We start from the raw sequence: 19,893 nt of genomic DNA, 5'->3' as shown, positions 1-19,893 counted from the left end.
GTTAGGATGTTGGTATTTTCAAACATGCTGTTGTATTTTCTCTGCTAGTGTTACACCTTAAAAGAGAAAGGCTTCCTTGACTACTTTTTTTTTAATGTGAGGAAGCAGTGTTTGTCCTGACTTCACTGACTTTGGCCACACTTGGACCTTCAGAATGGATACTTGCCCACCTTGACCATTATAAAAGCCATAATTGCAAAGATGATTGACATGTTCAAGTCAAAGTATTTTGATTTTGATTTTGAACTCAATAAAGCAAAATTGTTAAATGAAGTGGCAGGCTGTGCATTTTCCTGGGCCTTCAGTGGGGATTTATGTGGCTTAATCCACCCCTTATTGCCACATCAGAAACAGCTCCTGATAACAGTGGAAAATGAATTAAAGATATTAAAAACTGGTTTGACAAAAATAAATTGTCACTTGAAAGAAACCAAAGTTAATTGTTTTTTTTTCAAACACCAAGTTAAAATGATGGTGAACTCAAATGAAATAGAGTGTCTGAAAATAAATTTCTTGGATTAGTAATGGATGGAAAACTATGTTGGAACCCACATATAAATAGCGTCTAAAAAAATATCCAAAACAGTTGTGAGGACTCTGGGTAATTGAGCAGGAGAGTGTATGGAACAAATGGACATGGGTTGGAAAGTTAGGCATAATGGAGGAAGGAAGTGAGGAGAGTGGTTCGGAAGAGAATGCTATTTGTGAAGGAAGCTGCATGGAGAAGGGGCGAACGTGCTGATTAAATGTAACCCTTTCATGCACCCTGTCACCTGATAACATGATAAGCTGTCTGCTGTAGTAACCGCTGTCCCTGAAAGGGCTAAAGGGGGACAAGACTTGAGTAGGGTGGGACGGGTAGACAAAGGAAATAAAAAACCAAGAGTACTTGGTGATGGGCAGTTGATGTTGTTAAAAAAAAGTTCTTAACTGTCGAAAAGAGATTCTTGAGGTGAAGCTGTTGTGAAAGCGCTATATAAATCAGGATGCATTGGATTGTATTGTCAGAAAACAAATGTTGGACAGGTGAGTAAAGGGTGATTTATGGTGTTCCTTAAGAAGATTTTGAGCAACTTCGTTAGTTTATGGACCATGAAAATGTGGAAAAAAGGGTAAAATGTGGAGAGTTTGTATTGAGTTTGAAGACAATGTATTGCCTTGTTCAGTTAATATTGGATATTTATGCTACATAGGATACGGGGGTATGCCCTCATCGCCCCAGATGTTATAGATGCCAAAAATATGGTCATATAAGATGCATATTGTAAGTTGTCGCAGACATGCGGGAGGTGTGGAGATGAGCATGAATCTGGGATATGCGAGAGTGATAAACCAAAATGCTCAAATTGTGGTTTACGGTGATATTCTTTTTAGCCACATGCAGGAACTGTCATATGCTCAGGGTACAGTATTGTGAGCAGGCGCGTTGTCAGAAAATGTGGACTCGTTGGGAAACGTGGAAATAATTTGTTTACATTCCTCTATGTTGTCTCAAGACAAAGACTGCAGTTTTTCATCTTTCCTCAGATAAAGTTGTATGGTTTTATTCTGCATAACTGCACAACCAGTATCGACTCCTTTTCTTTGAATTTCCATCTTTTCTGTAAAACTCATGGCCGCCTCATCGACTACAGTATATTGGTCATGTGTGACTTTTCGACGATCCATTGCTCAGCCTAGAATAACAGGAAACGTAATCTTACAACAGGGAGTTAGCATAACTAGCCGGAAGAAACAGCCGGATTGCACATTAAAAAGACAGGACATAGTATGAATCGTTAGCACAGGTCATTGCTCATGCAATACGATGCTGTCATGTTGCCTGAGTCGTTGAAGTTGGAGGTTTCTCCTTCCTCCAGGATTACGATGTCGGACGGACCTGCCAGTGACGCTTGAGCTTCTCGCAGCCGCTGCCGTTCTTAAAATTTGCTGTGTTTGGACACGTAGCTCGGGGTAAATGATCGGATCAACGAGCGAGATTAAAGTCACGTAGTTTACATTTTTTGGTCTATATTTGACTTTTCATCCGCATTTTACAACAACATAATTTCTTGCTGAGTAGTGCTGAAGTGCTTGATCCTATTGTTCCAAGTTACTCAATGATTACGCTTTAATATTAAAGGAAATGTAAGTTAGTAAATCACACCTTTGTTGACATATTGCTTCTTTAACGTCTACAATAATTGCCACATCTCTGAGGGGTCAAACTGCCATCTTATATTGATCTCAAGAATACCAAAAACATTGCTCCTCCATGTACTTTAGTCATGATTTCAATGCTTTGACATGCTTCTACCACGTTGCGTATTATCTTCGAGATCCGACAGTTGAATATTTAAAGGCTTGGCAGAGAATTCAACCCCTTAACATCTACAATAGAGCAATATATACATTTGCTGAAATGATCAAGAAAATTATAAGATCTAATTTGTGAATAACTTAATGGATTGAAACATTCATAAATAGTGCAGTATTGTGAACAGGTGTGTTCTGCGTACCAAGTGTCCATTTATGACCCAAATGCCATATGTAGCAATTGCATTATCATCACAGATGAATATTGATCACATATCAGCAATATTCCTGGTGTCTAAAAAGTTTAGCTCCAATGAGTAGCCTACGCCCTGTACGGGATGAAAACTGGTGTGACATAGTGTCATATGGTGGCAGCAGCCCAACATTGCTGGTTTTACAGGATTCTAAAACATAGTCACAGTAGCAATTCAGGAATGGGAGTGACACCATTACCATCATCTTAATCTTTTTCATTTCCTTAAACTGCACAGGATTATGATGCATGGTGCAGCGGCGTCATCGGACCCTTACCAGGGCGCAGGGGAAAGGGGCGAAATGGTGCACACCATATCCAAGGAGACACTGGGGTCTCCAGACGCTTCTGAACTGGGAAGCCCAAGATCGACACTGAACTTTGATCTCCTCAACATGGTTGTCTCCTATAAGAGAATGGCGCTTTTTCTGGAACCAGTTACAGATGCTATGGAGCTGGCCCGCTTCTTGCTAGGGTGTGTGTTTGGAACACAGACTTTTCAGGAATGCTGGTTGACCTTCAGTTTGCTCTGATTTGGAAACGACTATTCCCATAACAAGTAGTAGTTTGTATGTTTGGGGATCAAGCTGTTGCCTTCATAAAATGTTTATTAACTGCAGTGATTGAGGTAACATTTTAACATTGAGAACTATCATGCATAAAGATTATGTTTTTAGGTTAGGGCAAAGGGAGAGTTACTGAAAGCAAGTTGACTTCATTCAGCGCACATTTAACATTCGTTTGAAAAAAGGTGTTGGTGGTGTAATGCAGTCTTAGAATGTTAACATTTCATCATCATTCAAATGTAGCTGTTTCACTCTCCCTGCGAGCCATTTAAAGATCAATCTATACAGCTCTTGTTTTCAATAGCAGAGAGACATCTTGTGAAGAGTATGATTTCTATTTTTCAGGTGGAGGATGCCCCTGTGCTCGCTGGTTGTTTGTATATTCCTCAATGTCTTCTTCTGCACTATTAATGAAGGTAAGTTAAGACTTCATCTGTCGGTAGTGGCTGCTACTAATTGGCCTTTTCTTCCCCTCTGTCAGTGGGTTGGTTGTCAGTGTGTTTGGTGGCAGTCACAGTACCTGCTGCCCTGGGCTACCTGCAGGACAGGTGCTGGGGCAGAGCCTCAGAAGCGGAACTCCAGAAGAGGCATTACCATACCGTACACCGCAGAGATTTGCAGGCGGTGCACCTCAGTAAACAGGAGGCTATGCTGGAAGTCAAAGACCTGTAAGAAATGCTGCATTTTCTGTTTCGCTGATTAATTATTTTTAATGTTACTGGAAAAAGCTTGAGACAACCTTTGATTCTGAAAGATTTGTAGGTATTTAAAAATGCACACAAAACTTCCATCCATCCATCCTTTTTCGAATCCGAGGGTTGTGGGCATACTAGTGCCGATGCCAGCTGTCTTCGGGCAGTCGGCGGGGGGGACCCTGAACTGCTTGCCAGCCAATTGCAGGGCACACATAGACGAACAACCATTCGCGCTCACAATCACACCCAGGGACAATTTCGAGTGTTCAATTAACCTTCCGTGTATGTTTTGGGAATGTGGGAGGGAACCGGAGTACCCGGAGTAAACACACGTAGGCTCGGGAAGAACATGCAAACTCACACAAGAAGGCCGGAGCCAGAATCGAACCTTGAGGCAGACATGCTGACCATTTGACCACTGTGCTACTCGCCCCTTTAAATAAAAAATGTAAATATAAACTTATTAATTAATATAAACATTACTTTTCATCCTCTTCAGCCAAACACAGCATTGTGAACTATACACAGACTGTGATAATTTGTGCTGAGTATTACATTTTGTTTGACAGTAACGTTCAGCTGAGACCAGCAATTAACAGCTTGAAGCCACTTTTTAAGAATATTTACTCATTATATCTGCCAAACTGTCACTTGCTGTGGAGTGAGTTGAGTCACCTGCCACCATTCAAGTGTTTGCATCTTGAATTTGTGCTTGTAAGTGGAAGTTAAAAAAAAAAAAAACAAGCAATTGATGCCTTGTATCTTGGAAAACTTGTAAATTGTGTCACTCATATGTCAGGACAAGTCCTTGAATACAAGCAACTCAAAAGTTAGTTTTTTATCATATGGCCCTATTAAAATGTGCATAAGGAAATAGTTCATGACATGCTTATGTGGAAGAGGAATCTCAATTTCTCATCTTGGACTCATCTTTCCTGTTTCCAGGTTGAAGCACCTGGATGACATGCTGTCTTCGGCTTGTCAATCATCAGAAACACTTTACAAGGTCCTGTACTGGGACAATCACACCACATCATCAAGGTAAAGTGTACCAGTTAATTGAAGGCATATCATCTTAAAAGGAGGTGTGTTGTGTGTTAAATACTACTGGAAAATATGTGAAGCCCTTGTGAGTAGGGAGCTGGTTGAAAATATGGTCTTATCACTCAGCATTTACATGTGATCGTCTATCTCTAGGTTTTATGTAGGATTGTTTACAGTGGTGTGTCTTCTCTACCTCGCTCCTGTGGGCTGGGTGATTGCTGGTTTGAACAGCGCCATCTTCCTTTGGAATAGAGACTTCCACAGAGGTGAGCTCCACCTAACAAACAGCTTGATGAGATCATGTTTTTAAAAATATGATCAAAGCTGACATTGTTTTTGTTGTTACTTGGCATCCAGTTTTATTGGACCTGAAGAAGCTGTTCCATTTTGGCCAGGCCTCGAGTTCAGAGGCAACGTATGAAGAACTGGAGCACAGCAATGCAGTGGACAGGACGCCCACACCAACCAGTCTGGAGGTGAAAGATCAGATGGAGACAACGCAGCCGAGTAGTTGTGATGTGAGGCGTTGGCACATCAAGGAGACTTTATGCCTTTTTGTTTTTCTTCAATGTAAAACCATTAGTACCATAGTATTGTTTTGTCAAATTTTTACAGTATTTAGCATGTTGCTCTTTATTTAAATGCACTCATAAAACAAATAAATAATTTACCAAAAATGTTTCCTTGCAGGACATATCACCAGGCAGTATAGAGGAAGCAGAAGAAGCTGAGCCTGATGATGAATTTAAAGATGCAATTGAGGTATGACAGTTACGCCGATGTGTATTGTACATTTCCGGTCCCTTTTTAAATACCAGTCTCAGAAAATGTGCACCGAATTTAAAGTCTTTGGTGGAATGACATATACGGCATGGATTCCTGTTTGAAATTAATATTAGGATCGTTTGATGAATGATTAAATAGTTTGAATTTGGATGATTTTTTTTGGTACTGTATTAACTGGGGGGTATATTGTCGTTGTGTTGATACCTAGACATGAACGCTCAAGCTATTAATATTGAAATGTAAAATGATATCAGCCAAACGATGTGAACTTGTCACGCTCATGCTGCATGTAAAGGTCAAGCCAACCAACCACATTCCTCCTTTCAATTTTGAGGTTGATGGGACAACTAAAGCCAGCCAAAAACAATCGATTGACAGGGAGGGAGAGACGCGCACACAAATGCAGGTTGCACGATGTGGCGACGTTGCAGTTTCCAGCCAATCACAATGCACGCGAAACATCCATTTCCAGATTTTAAGCGAGCCAGACACAGTGGCAAGCTGCACACCATGGAAATACTGTATATAAAGCACACATATATTGAGTTGTACAACAATACATATTGCGTACTCATATTTATTTTAAATGTATCTGTGGATGCAATAGTGCGGCTTGTGGTAAAAATGTACATAAGCAGGGTGGACCTCGCCGATCCTTTCAAGTGAGTGAGGAAGCCACGTCTTTCGATAAACATCCCTATTTTTGTCTTTCATGTCATTCATTTATTTTTAAAAAAAATTATTGCTGACTTTTATTCATGTTCATGACCATCAGTGAGTTATAATTTTAAGCACTTTCCGCATCCTTTTCAGGCACTATCTGTTGCATTCAGTTATTTTCCTCAAATTCAATTACTCAATTTAAATTGTGAACATAATTTAAACTGTGTCTGCTGGCCCTGGTCTTGTTTTCTTTGTTAAGCTATCGGCTGGTTTTAAGGACACTCCTTTGTGAGAGGCCGTACCTTCTGGTACCTCGTAAAGTTAAAATAATCTGCATATATACCTGTGTGTGTGTGTGTGTGTGTGTGTGTGTGTGTGTATAAATATATATATATATATATTTCAAACACAACATTATCACAAAAACAGTATTACTCATTATGTTATTCCTATTTATCTCATGCTTTCCTCTGAAATCAGGAAAGTTCCATTTCCCTGCAGGTGAGTGTTGCCTCATGTGTACTGAGACTTGATAATCTTGACCTTTCTGATCTCTTTGTCACAAAGTTGTGTGAACTGTCCAAGGTCTGTACTGTACTGTATTTACAATCCTGTGGCGGGGTTCTTTAGTAGTAGCATGGGTGCTTGTCTGTAAACTTGTACTGTATTTTACTGCATCCCACAAAGGAAACCCCTTTGGTGTTAGTGGTAAGTGGTCATTTTCCGGTACCTTTCGTTCATGCAGCTAACAGTGACGTTGTTCCTATTAAGGGGCTTGGTTTCACGCTGTCTCTGAGGGGGCTGTATTTGAGCTGAGCATCTTCTTAATGATAGTGTATGAACTTGTCTCCTTCACACTGTGAGCCTATGCCTTGCATTCGGGACAGCAGGTCCTTGTGTGTAGCAGATCATTTTGGTATGCATGTGCATGTATTTTGTTATTATATGTACAGTATCGTGACCCATCACTGTCTTTGTTGTATAGTCATTTACTTTATTTGCTAAAAAATGAATGGATCATCTACACTACAGAGTCACTGGTCGACCTCCGATTTGTGTTATTTCCACACAATTTCATGTAGTCGTGGAAATTTAAATATTACATTCCAGTGTCAAACTCCTGCCATTCAAAGTTTGATTCAAAGTACTGCACATTGGTAACAATTTAAGTTTTTTAATGGTCATGACAGTGTATGTGATATTTACTTCATCTGGCGTCACTGCACCCAGGCTGATCGTTCAACCTCAAGCTCTTTTGTGTCTTTTGAAGCACATTTTCCTCAAAAATACGGCTAGTATTCCAAATTACAAAAACATCCTTCTGGGTGTTTGAAGTTGAAGGGACCATTGTATCGTAGAACTTTGTCATGCATTTATCACACTCATACTTACGTCATGCAATGGTGCCCATTGTGGGTCTACTCTTGTCTCCCCCTCCTCCCTTTGCAGGAGGATGATGATGGTCCGCTTGGAGCCCCTGAGTTTGACACGCTCTCTGAAAATGGCCTCCTGAGTCGTAATGAGCCCATACGCAGCAAAGTGTCCAAGTTGACCGAGAAACTGCGCAAACGCTACCCCACCACCGGTGCAGGTCAGAGTGCTGTGACAAAGTGACAAACGCGAGTTTTAAAGTAGCTGCGATAATAATGCTGAGAATAGGTGTCCGTTTTCCTCTCTACAAAGGCAACTGTGCTAGCTGCAATGCTGTCTTCTCAGTCCTGAAGAAAAGGGTGAGACTTGAGGAGAAGTGATGTGCAAACTGTGCACGTTGTATTTCATTCAATACTCGTCTCAACACAGCTGTCTCTCTTCCTGTTGTAGAAGAACTGCAGCAACTGTGGCAACAGCTTTTGTTCGCGATGCTGCTCATTCAAAGTGCTGAGGTCTTGCATGGGGGCCACCGGTAAGGCAAGAAAAGACAAATTCAGTCAATCCTCGGGAGGTTGAAAATTTAACAGGAAGTCCAGAAAACAAAACAGTTCTTGATTTTAAATGGCTTTAAGATGCAACTTTATTGTAATATTATTTCACGCTGACTGGCTTTTAGTTCATACAGCTTCATGTGGAATATACAGTAAGTAGTTTTTTCAACACTCAGTGCGCACCCCTCGGGTTACTGTGCAAAATATTGATGCAAGAGTCTACCTCTCAGCTGTCTGCAGCATATATGGAGTGATCATGCGTACTGCTTCACTGGTACAGTTTTTCAGCTAATCCAGGCGAGTAGTAAGTGGGGGGCTCATAATGGCAAAGGGCTCAGCTCGCAAACGTCGTGTGACCAAACCCAGAAAACAGGCAAGCCGTGATGTTTGCAAGCTGAGCCCTTAGGCACGGTGATGTCATTTTCAGTGGACATCAGGTAGCAGTACAAGGCAAAATGGCAGCCCCCTGAGATGGACAAAAAAACAGGTGGATTTTGCTGCTTAATTCATATTCCAAAAATGTAAAACTGTATTATTCAGAAGACCGTGTTTAGATTGATGAGGGCGCATCGAACATGTTTTCACGAAAAGCTTTGACTTGACTTACCCTTTAGAGCCCACATACATAACAAAACCGTGATTTTTGGCGGAGCATTACTCCTGTAGCAAGTGTTTGTTGTTTCGACGTTTTGCCCGGCCCCTTGATGGCAACTCTAACTACAATGTGGCCTGGGATGAAAAGGTTTGAGTGACGTCATGCATAACCGTCAAGCTTTTCGTAAGATTTTACGTATATTTGTTGTCAATATTGACCACAAAGTCAAAAATGTATGTTTAGGGAGTTATTTTGAGGTTTGACAGTATTTAATGTTTAAAGGGAGCATATTATCATGTTGATCACCTCTCCTTTTTTCCCCCAGCTCCGGAGGCCCAGAGAGAGACTGTGTTTGTTTGTGCTGCCTGTAATTCCTCACTCATCAAGTTACAGTGACCTGACATTTGGCCGTGTGGCCCAGTTGGATGTGTATCACTGTTTACTACTCCGCTCCTCACACCGAGAAGCAACTAAACCCTCAAGACATGCCATGGTTTTCCACCTGAGGCAAGGCATCTTTGAAAATCCTTCTTGCCTTTTCTATTATGCCCACCCTTGTGTCACTGGATGTTAGGTTTACGGACCCTTGTTTCTCCCCTTTGCTGAGCAGAGGGAATGGAGGTCATTCATGGAAACACAGGATGACTGGTGCTTTTCAGGCATTGCTCACAAGATCAATGGTTTTAAAATTTGACTGACCATCAAAATGATCAAATCTGAACTCTGGAGGATTTCCGTAAAAAAAAAAAAACTGTTATGAGTGACGTTCTTGGCAATGCACTGGGTTAAAAGAGCGATTTGGACCAGTATGCTTTCTCGGGTCGTTTGAGCTTCATGGGCTAACATTATTTTACTCCTAACTGGATCAAAATTTCGCCAACTGGAGTCACCTGATTGGACAGGGCAGCTGGGTCAAATCATCATCATCTGCCCCGCACTCTGAAAAGCAGGACTTGAAAATGGATGCAGTGGCATTCTAACTCGAGACTGACCCTAGATGCAACGTTATTTTAACTTTTACACAGGCACTGATGATTGTAATTGTTGGCTTTGCTTTTATTGTACCGGTAATCATACAAGGGTTTTAATGTAATCCCTTCTTCTAGAGCTAATATATTTAATTTAAAACGCCTGAAAATGCAAGTTATGATGGATTTTTGTCATGTATATATTGCTCCATCCTTTATGGGCGAAATATTCCGTTGTCGAAATAAACTGTCAAATCCCAAACTGTTTGTATGTTTGACGATAATGCGCCTCGGCAGCATGGAAGCGTCCACCAAACACCAAAACACAAGGAATCCCCCCCACTGAATACATCAAAATGACTGTGGAACTCAGGAACGTATATACATTTATTCCACTTCTTCGATACAAAATGAGTTTTATATAAGGAAACAATGGTGAGGCAACTTGAATTCCAAACATGTAATATATTCTACTACTCTTAACCTCTGATGTACTTTTAACACATGAACAAACAGCAGTGAATAAGAATTAATACAAAAAAAAGTTGCAACAGTTTAGATGAGGAGTCACACAATATGTAAAAGTATACTTCATTCATTAATTTTCCAAACCGCTTTATCCTCACTCGGGCCGCGCGGGGTGCCGGACTCTATCCCAGCTATCTTTGAGCAGTAGGCGGGGGACACCCTGAACTGGTTGCCAGCCAATCGCAGGGCACACAGAAACAAACAACCATTTGTGCTCACACTCACAGCTAGGGACAATTCGGGAGTGTTCAATCAGCCTGCCATGCATGTTTTTGGAATGTGGGAGGAAACCAGAGGAACCGGAGAAAACCCACGCAAGCATGGGGAGAACATGCAAACTCCACACCGGAAAGCCGGAGCTGGAATTTAACTGGTACCTCTGCACTGTGAAGGCGATGTGCTAACCACTCGACTACCGGGCTGCCCTAAAAGTATACATGGACAACAAAATTTCAAACATTCGACTGTCCATCTCCAATACCACTCCTCCTCAGTAGGGTCATGCGCGTGCTGGAGCCTGCCCCAGCCAACTATGGGCGAGAGCCCGCTCACCCTGGACTGGATGCCAACCAACAATTAATCATAACATTGAGGAGGAGCTAGAGGTGTAGAAACAGAAGAGGATGAGCAAATGATGCTGTTGAGGGTGTCCGGACACCCAAATGTCCTTCATGTTCCAATTTACAAATTTTGCCAGTTTCAAATAAGAAATTGAAAGATTTTGCGGTGCCATTACAATGTCATTGTAAAATTCAACATTCAACATCTGCTAAGTTGATATTTCAGGAACAGTGGAAACTGTGTTGTGTGTTAACATTATGGAATCTTTACATTGTCCGGTAAGAGAGAGCCAAGTTAGGGCACTCTTTAATATTAATGTTAATGCGTGCTTAATAAACTAACTTAAATTTGATTAAGTGTGAGAAAAAAAAATCACCGTAGCAGAACATCTAAAATGACAAAGGTGTTCTGAAAGTGGCCAACATTTGCACACCTCAAATGACTTACTGTACATTCATCCAAATTATTATTCACAGATTTAAAATACAATACGAAAACAAGCTAATTTACTTGAACAGAAATGAAATGTTGTGGTTGTTTGCACGAGCAAACTTGTCCATGACTTTTCTGTTGAAATCAACCAGTCCCTGGATAAATTGGTTTTCATTGGAAAGCATACAAAGAGCATTCCATCGCTCTTTTCCTAGTGTGTTTCTTGCAAATGTGTTAATCCTTTCCATTGCTGAATGGTTCCTGTCAGGCTCAGGGGACGCCATGGGCGTTGCGAGGAAGATGTTTAACAGAATGCATGTTTCGGACAAGATGTCTTGTAGGCCAGTTTCGCTAATAGTCTGAAGGAGAGAAAGTGCAGATTTGCCCGCGTACAGCTGATTGTGTTGGTAGAGAATATTGAGTTCACTTTGTAACTTTTCCTTATTCTTAAGCGCTGAAGGCCACAGCTTGATAGCACAACTGAGTTGGGCCACCGGGAATGAAGCTGCGAATTTGGGGAAAAGTGAGCAGTCCACGAGCTGCGCTGCAATGAGGTAGTCACTGTTGGAGAACCGGTCCTCCACTTGCGCAATCATGTTGTCACAAGCCTCCTTCATAACTTCAGCCGTGTTGGTTTTCCTGCGCTTGGGTTCGCCATCGCCAGCGTGGTCGGCGATCACGTGTGCCCTCTCTCTCACCTCCTTCACGTTGGCAATGAAGTTCTCCACAGCGCATCTCACGACCGAGCCGTCAATCTCACGGTTCTGCAGGATGTTCTGTAGCACGTCCACTTCCGGCATGACTTCCGCGAAGAAATGCAGCAGCTGGAGAAACCTGGGGTCTCTCAAATGCATGGATAGGCCGTATGCCTCGCTGACAGTCACACTGTCCCATCCGGGCTGAGTGCGAATGCAATCCAAACACTCCAATATGGCATCCTGGCTGTCCCATACAGCGTTAATTGTTCTGCTTTGAAAGTTCCACCGTGGTCGCTGGATGTCGTTGTACGACACCTTCATCAGGGCAGCTGCTCTTGTGGGCGGCGTGAAGAAGGTTGCAAAGCCAGACAAATCAGCAAAAAACACCTTCAGCTCACGGATTCGAGATGCGCACGCCTGCTGCAGGGTAACATTTAACTGGTGGGAGTAGCAATGCACAAACACTGCGTTTGGGTACTTTAAACTCATCAGGGTTTGCACGCTGCCTTCGCCATCACTCAGCATGGCAGCTCCATCATAGGTTTGCACGATAAGTTTCTCAGCCAGATGCAAGGGCTCGAGAACTTGTTGGATGGCGTCGGAAAGGCCGAAGGCAGTTTTATCCGTGACTTCGATTAACTCAAGGAATCTCTCGATAAGAGTGTTGTTCACCACATATCGCAACACGATGGCCATTTGAGAATTGCACGAGACATGAGTAATTTCATGGACCTGCAGACCAACAAACTGGGTCTGTTGCAATTGTTTGTCCACTTCCTCCCTATAGACCTCATACATGCAGTCCAGTAGCTCGTCCTGAATGGTGCTTAAAGACAAATGAAAGAAAGGCTGCGCGTTATAGTGTCTTTTGAGCCTGGTGTCTCCCTCACACATGGTTTCAAATATGCAACTAAAGAGAGTCGCGTTTAGTGTCCCGTCGTGACCGTGCAAATCCACTTCACACTTGCCACAAAGTTTAACGCAGGTAATCAGTCTGTCCAGAACATAGCGATTCTCCCCGGTTAGTCTGTTGTGTTCCTCTGTGGCAAGCCGATCGGCGTCACCGATGCGCTTCTGCACTGGGGGCAGCCCAAGTAAACCCAACTTCATGGCACATCTCAGGTGTGACGAGGAGCTCTCGTGCTTGGCCGTTCTTTCGGACAGATGTTTAATGTCTTTGAAGCCGATCGATGCCCATACGGAGTCCAAGCCACCAAAAAGAAGACAGGGGAAACAAAAGAGTGCGCTTTTGGTCGTGCTCGCGGTTAGCCATTTCTTTTTTTCGAACCAGTCTTTTTTGAAGGTGCGGGTCACCATATCTCCATGTTGAAGGAGTACAAAGTCTTCTGGTCTGTGCGGCCCTAAGCGTTTTATTTCCAACTGTTCTTCCAACTGCAATTTACTAAAATGCACGCACAGCAAAAAGTCGACGTGATTCATGATAAAACTTAAACGCTACTTAATCTGGATAGCTGATGTATCAATGTTTTCTTCCTCCTCTTCTTCTACGTAATCGTCTTCTTCTTTTGCTTCTATTCGTTCTCGTTGACTTTTTTCTGGCAGACTGCAAAACGTTTTGATCAAGTGTTGCCTCCTATTGGTCGTACTGTGTTATCGCTGTTCCTGTTTGCCCTCCACGATGTACTGTTAATGAATATTGCACGCTTTGCTTTCAAGAGGAAGTTCATTTTTTCCGAGGTTTCGGACGTAGTAAATAGTTCTTCGTCCAAGCAAGACAACTCCAGCTGACGATTGTGTGTCCTTGGCAACACAGGGGCACACTGCACAGCTGCCCCGACAAGGAGATCATCTCTGAACGCAGTCAGACGACAAAAAGAAAAGAAGAAAAAAACTGAACCACAAGGAATGAGGAAATTCAACACTCACCGATTTAGCAATTCAATCACTAAGACTTCCTTCCAACAACGAAAAATCCAATATTCTAACAATTGGGCAAATAAACCCAAAGTCCTCCACATTTCCTATGTAATCCTGTAGGTCACAGGTGTCGAAGTCCGGTCCTCGAGGGCCGGTGTCCTGCATGTTTTCCATTCTCCCGTTCACTCTCTCAGGCGGTCGCTCACACACACACACACAAGGCCCACACACTCTCTCACACACACACACACACACACACACACACACACACACACACACACACACACACACACACACACACACACATCTTCACTTGCAGGAACACTCACACATCATGGTTTTATTTATCGAATTATTTACTTTCCCTATCAAACTCCTTCTTCATTTTTGTTGTAAATCGAAGTGTTCGGTTTTTTCTTTTTTTTTTTTTTTTTAAGTACTGTTACGATTCAAACAAGAGTACTTGTTCCTTAATGTAGCAGAAGCACTCGATACTTTTTGCAGAAGTACCCGATCCCGATCGTAGATCAGGGTACTCGAATCTTTCAAAAGTGCTCAATCCTTTTTATTCCTTCAAAAGTACTCGATACAGTTCCAAACAAGCGTACTCGAACCTTAATTTAGCAAAGTGCTCGATCCTCTTTTATTTTCAAAAGTACTTGTTACAATCCAAACAAAAGTACTCGATCCTTAATTTAGCAAAAGCACTCGATCTTTTTTATTCAGAAGCACTCGATCCTTTTATCCAGAGCATGTTTTGACTACAATTGCGCATTTCACTGTTCATCCAGCCACAAGTTATCTTTTTAGAATATCAATTCAAGACGTAATCCTTACCTCGATCTCAGCCAACAGACAGAAGACCAATTTAGAGGATAAATGTCCTCTTACCTCGTCAATTGTGGGCGCCCGATGTTCTGTCTGTTGGCCGAAACCTCAGTCCGAAATCACGTCTGGGTCACCAAATGTTGGGGGAAGAGCGGCCTCCTCTTCCCCGCGTGTTCGTTGAATTTCGGACGAGGGGAATGTTGGTTCTTCAAATACAGACTGGAGTCAATGAACAGTTCCTTCGAAGGGTTTAATTTATTTTCAAAAGTTTACGAATCGATTCGGGCTCCTGAGGGTTTCAGATTTCAGTCAGAAAGTGTAAAAGAAACACATTCATGAGATTATATAAAGACAATATGATAATGAGAGGCGGGGTGGTACACCTCTTGACTGTAGGGGGCAAGTGCAATATAATGGAACAAATCTTGTTTGTATGTTGTAAATGTAGGTCAGAGCTTCTGATAATATTGTGGCCATAGTCCACAGGCCTGTTCAGTTCCCACTCATGGGCTATTAATTCTGATCCTTCATCCTCCATAACGCTCTTACTTGAGTATGGGTGAGTTGGAGCATATCCCAGCTGACTTTGACCGAGAAGCAGGATACACCCTGAATTTGACAGCCAGTTTCAGGACACATAAAATAAATAATTGAATAAATAAAACATTCCCATTCATGTCTATAAAGAGTGCATTATTATTATTATTATTATTATTATTAGTAGTAGTAGTAGTAGCATTATTATTATTATTATTATTATTATTATTATTATTATTATTATTATTGTTGTTGTCTTCATACCCAACATACTGATTGACTATCTTAAAACAATATGGCCACCTTACCATTGATAACAGAGCAAAAACATCTGCAGATGACTGACGTCACTGGGATTTAGTTAACGTCCAGATAAATAAAAGCATATAGCGCTGCTGACTAGCCCCTCCCCCATCTTTTAATCTGTCCCGTGTCAGTCGTCAGAGCACGCGGGGACTCGAACAGCAACATGGCGACTGAGGTAAGACTGGCACGATGTGCTCCTTATCCTGCCTTTTAATGCTTAGCGTAGCCACTGCCAGTAACCTTGGTGTGCAAAATAACTGGTCTGATCTCGTAGACTGGACACGGTTGGAAGCAACAAGCCTACACGGTGTTAGTGGAATCAGGACACGCGAGGGCATTCTCCTTTTACTTGGCTAGTTTCGCCCAAATATCATTGTTTTCTACTCTTACCAACCTTGTCAAACAGGAAGGCTAACTCAGCTGTTCTGAATGCAAGCGGATATTGCACGTCGTTTTCATAAACGTAGCCCTCGCCTCAATGTTAAGCGGGGTGCTTTTATGCGTTGAGCGTCCACATAATCCGATGAGAGTGTCCCAAGGGTGGACGCATCCGTACGTAACAGTTTCAGCACCACGGACAGAGGCCACATTTTTTCTTTCGAGGTTAGATGACTATCGACCAATCTCACGGCACACGAGTGTAGTACAAGATGTACTTGCAATTTTATTGGCAGATATTACAATTTTGTTTCAATTCAGATTTTTTTTTCAAATCAAGATTCGCAACAATATTCACTTATGTGCAGTAACACCTACAAACATGACAGAAAATCAAAAGTGATTACTCTTAATAATGCAAGGGCAAGGACACTAAAACGGGTGTAAGAGTCCAGCCCCTGGAGACCAGTATCGTGGGCTTTTGAGACATCAGATGGGAGGAGGGCAGCCAGGTCGCCAAGCACAGCGGGCTTTACCAGGACGTTCAGGTGGGTGGCCAAGATGCCGGACCTTATACGGTGATGCAGGGCCCAGGTATGAGCGTCAGATGTCAGCTGCAGGATTTGCGCTGTTAGAGAGATGGTGGACAGGCACAGCACCCAGTCGTGATGTTCACAGCGTTCACCACCAGAGCAGGGACAGGTCGAAGATAAACCTTTAAGAGAAAAGTTATAATCACATTCTTAACTGATTTAATGTGCATGTAGCGTTTCTGCCAAATTTATTGGTGCAACCTTAAGGCACACACTGTGGCATTTTCGCCTAAGAGACAGAAAATCACATCGAAACTTTGCGGAGAAATCAATGTATTCAAGTTTGGTGCGCTTCACAAATGGAAACGCAAGATGGCTTCCGGTGGTGTCACTTCTTGCTGCAGCGAGTAAGTGGCATAGTTAATCCGTTCAAATGTATATCCGTGGGATAAGAGCACTAAAAAACAGCTTTGGCTTTCCCATTTGTGTTGTCGGAAAATTGAACATTTCAATCAGAAAACAAAATATAAATCATCCAGCCTTATCTTCTGCCATATTGCGGAAGAGAGAGCATTCAATTGTTCTGCCTGTCACTATGTCGCTGGCATACATCGAGGAACAAATATAGAATATTAGTAGTGAATAAATATTTTTCGGGCCTATTAAGTGAAATTTTGTCATTTCCCACGGCACACCTGATAATCTCCCATAATACACGATTTGGGAATCACTGATATAGAACATTAATGCACCAACTACATTGAAAAAAATATTTTGTGAAACCCCACATTTTGCATGACCTCACTAGCTTCACAATATGCCATAACATGCATTGAGCTTTTGTTCCGAGTAGAGAGAGAGAGAGAGAGAGAGAGAGAGAGAGAGAGAGAGAGAGAGAGAGAGAGAGAGAGAGACTGGAAGTGACAGCTAAGGATATTGTATCCAACGCTGGGCTTCTCTCCAGCACCTTGTGGAGCCCAAATGGATAATCATGCACTGTCTGCCTCTCCTATAACATCCTACATGTTAGAAGACCAAAACAACAGCTACTATTTGCACACAGTTATCCTGAACTGGTGAAATAAGAGAGAAGTAGAGGCGTCTTTCCCATGGGAACTGTTTAAAAGATCACGTCGAAGAACACAGCATCCTAATGATCGCTCAAGAGCAAGTATCATATGGTACGCACATACACTTACTGTAGAAATTTATGTGTACAATCTGTTCTCGTGAGTGTGCACTGCAGTATGAAAGACATCATTGGTGTACGGTGGTGTATTGTAAAATGTTTGTGATATCTAAATTTCACTTTTGTGTCAAACATCATAAATTAGTCTACTTCAATTCCATGTTGATTTCTTTTTATTTGAAGCCATGGTGTTTGTATCTGAAAGCATGTTCTCACATACCTGTGTATGGGTTTTCTCTGGGTACTCCAGTTTCCTCCCACATTCCAAAAGCATGCGTGGCAAGTTGATGGAACACTGTAAATTGTCCCGAGTTGTGATTGTGAGCGCGAACGGTTGTTCGTCTATGAGTGCCCTGCGATTGGCTGGCAACCAGTTCAGCATGTCCCCCCGGCGACTGCCCGAAGACAGCTCGAATAGGCTCCAGCACGCCCACGACCCTTGTGAGGATAAGTGAATTAGAAAATGGATGGTTAGTGAGTAAATGTAATTGCAACTCACTCGCCCGGTTATAACATTGTAGCAAAGGTTTTGCATCTTATGAGCTGAGTTGTTGATTCCCAGTATAAAACAGAATTAACCCTCAGCACGGGCACATGGGATTTCTCTTCCTTAGTTCCACAATTTACAGGAGTTGAGGCACAATGCATCCCTGGCCAACAAAGTCTTCATCCAGAGAGACTACAGTGAGGGAACCACCTGTAAGTTCCAGACCAAGTTCCCCTCTGAGCTTGAGAGCAGGGTGAGAGCATGTGATATCTTTGTGTGCACCTTACATGTTATGTTGTCCATTGACTTCTGCGCTGCACAATATTTTGCGTTCAGCAAAATTCATTGATCCATTCATGTGCGCAGATTGAACGAACTCTATTTGAGGACACCGTGAAAACACTCAATAACTACTACACAGAAGCAGAAAAGATCGGAGGCCAGTCTTACCTGGAAGGCTGCCTGGCTTGCGCCACAGCATATCTTATCTTCCTCTGCATGGAGACACGCTATGAGAAGGTGAAAAAAGGTTTATAAACATTTAATCTGTGTTTCTCCCCCCCTCCTAAAAAAAAAACAATTTGCTTCGCTGCAGGTGTTGAAGAAGATTGCCAAGTACATTCAGGAGCAGAATGAAAAGATCTATGCTCCCAGGGGTCTGCTCATTACTGATCCCATCGAGAGGGGAATGCGAGTTGTATCCTTACTCATTGTTTGTCCAAGTACATGTATTCAAGAACTGGAACGATTGCGAGTTCATATAAGCATACCCTTGTGACACGCTCTCAGTCCCTAACGGCCTTCCCCAGATAGAGATTTCCATCTATGAAGACAGGGGCTCCAGCGGCTGCAGCTCAGGGAGCAGTTCTGTGTCCAGCAGCACAGCTCGATGACTGGGTACATCTGGCAAAACAATGTCCCTCTGATCACTCATAACCCTCGAGAAGAACTTTTGGACATTTGAACCGTTCCTACCTGTTTCCATGGCTTCACTTTGCTAACACAAAGAGCCCACAAGATGTTACCTAAGAAAGACGTATTTCTCCTCTGCTGCGTTTACATTATCGGTAGTTATAAGGTATTTCGAACATGCATAATGTGCACTTTAGTCATTCGTTGAAATGAACAAAAGATTATTACTGGTTATTTTTGATGTGATTGGACTTAGGTTTCTTTCTGTATTTTTTTTTCAGTGATGTGTTATCTCACATGTGAGAGGACGGAAGCAAGTAGTTGTATTCAAACCACAAAACTTGTGAGAAATTAAACCGGAAGTAGACCGACATTCAAAATAACTAACCAGGCACAATCACACCGGCTTTTAAATATTTTATACATGGCTTTGACATTAAAGTGTGAGTATACTGTACATATCACCCAACCTTACCAAGATCTCGACGCTATAAATCAAAACCAAGTCCAGATAATATCAAGACACTGTATCACGTTGTCTCGTAGCAGATGAATGACATTCATCCATGTATGTAATGTAGCAAGTCTTCCATTTTCAACATACAAGGCCTATAAATGACTAAATTCACAGGTGTTTAAAATAAAACCTGTTTCTCTGATTTAGATCAATTCTTCCCAAATGTTATTTATGCAAAGAACGTAGTAGCAAAGATGAGCATGTGAGACAAAGTAGTACCTACTCAAATAGTCTTCCTGTCATATGTTGAATTACACATAGAGTATGCAAAATAGTGACCTGACCAAACCTCCAAAGACAAATATTTGCCAAAAAGGGGCTC

The 19,893-nt window shown here is 42.2% G+C and overlaps 2 protein-coding genes across 6 annotated transcripts; both read left to right on the top strand.

Annotated features, from left to right (window-relative positions):
- The first annotated feature begins 1,668 nt into the window (after window positions 1-1,668).
- zfyve27 (zinc finger, FYVE domain containing 27) lies at window positions 1,669-10,053 on the top strand. 4 transcript variants are annotated; one of them, XM_019889302.1, is made up of 14 exons: window positions 1,669-1,984; window positions 2,787-3,023; window positions 3,460-3,530; window positions 3,596-3,782; window positions 4,755-4,850; window positions 5,007-5,119; window positions 5,211-5,329; window positions 5,544-5,615; window positions 6,783-6,803; window positions 6,990-7,010; window positions 7,752-7,893; window positions 7,986-8,032; window positions 8,124-8,205; window positions 9,145-10,053. In XM_019889302.1, the coding sequence occupies exons 2-14, from the start codon at window positions 2,791-2,793 to the stop codon at window positions 9,213-9,215; spliced, it is 1,275 nt and encodes a 424-aa protein (XP_019744861.1). In that variant the 5' UTR covers window positions 1,669-1,984; window positions 2,787-2,790; the 3' UTR covers window positions 9,216-10,053. The 4 variants fall into 4 exon arrangements, with proteins under 4 accessions (XP_019744861.1, XP_019744860.1, XP_019744862.1 ...); XM_019889301.1 differs by having other exon boundaries at window positions 1,670-1,953; XM_019889303.1 differs by lacking the exon at window positions 6,990-7,010 and having other exon boundaries at window positions 1,670-1,953.
- Window positions 10,054-15,647: 5,594 nt separating this feature from the next.
- Window positions 15,648-19,713, top strand: golga7ba (golgin A7 family, member Ba). Of its 2 annotated transcripts, none has more exons than XM_019889325.1 (5): window positions 15,648-15,730; window positions 18,270-18,395; window positions 18,509-18,661; window positions 18,738-18,839; window positions 18,952-19,713. In XM_019889325.1, exons 1-5 carry the CDS (start codon window positions 15,719-15,721, stop codon window positions 19,033-19,035), a joined length of 477 nt encoding a protein of 158 aa, XP_019744884.1. In that variant the 5' UTR covers window positions 15,648-15,718; the 3' UTR covers window positions 19,036-19,713. The 2 variants fall into 2 exon arrangements, with proteins under 2 accessions (XP_019744884.1, XP_019744885.1); XM_019889326.1 differs by lacking the exon at window positions 15,648-15,730 and adding an exon at window positions 17,365-17,647.
- Window positions 19,714-19,893: the final 180 nt, after the last annotated feature.

The sequence above is a fragment of the Hippocampus comes genome, unplaced genomic scaffold, assembly GCF_001891065.2.
Source record: "Hippocampus comes isolate QL1 unplaced genomic scaffold, H_comes_QL1_v1.1 scaffold86, whole genome shotgun sequence".
Lineage (NCBI taxonomy): Eukaryota > Metazoa > Chordata > Actinopteri > Syngnathiformes > Syngnathidae > Hippocampus > Hippocampus comes.
The sequence above is the reverse complement of the archived record's forward strand: the minus strand, read 5'-3'. Positions and strand labels throughout refer to the sequence as shown.

Bases quoted from the DNA above. Each gene is read 5' to 3' on its own strand.
- golga7ba (XM_019889325.1), top strand. The intron at 18,396-18,508 runs GTGAGAGCATGT...TCATGTGCGCAG, and splicing joins CCTCTGAGCTTGAGAGCAGG to ATTGAACGAACTCTATTTGA. The intron at 18,840-18,951 runs GTATCCTTACTC...GGCCTTCCCCAG, and splicing joins TCGAGAGGGGAATGCGAGTT to ATAGAGATTTCCATCTATGA.
- zfyve27 (XM_019889302.1), top strand. From the start codon at position 2,791: ATGATGCATGGTGCAGCGGCGTCATCGGACCCTTACCAGGGCGCAGGG. The intron at 3,024-3,459 runs GTGTGTGTTTGG...TCTATTTTTCAG, and splicing joins CTGGCCCGCTTCTTGCTAGG to GTGGAGGATGCCCCTGTGCT. The intron at 6,804-6,989 runs GTGAGTGTTGCC...CATCCCACAAAG, and splicing joins AAAGTTCCATTTCCCTGCAG to GAAACCCCTTTGGTGTTAGT.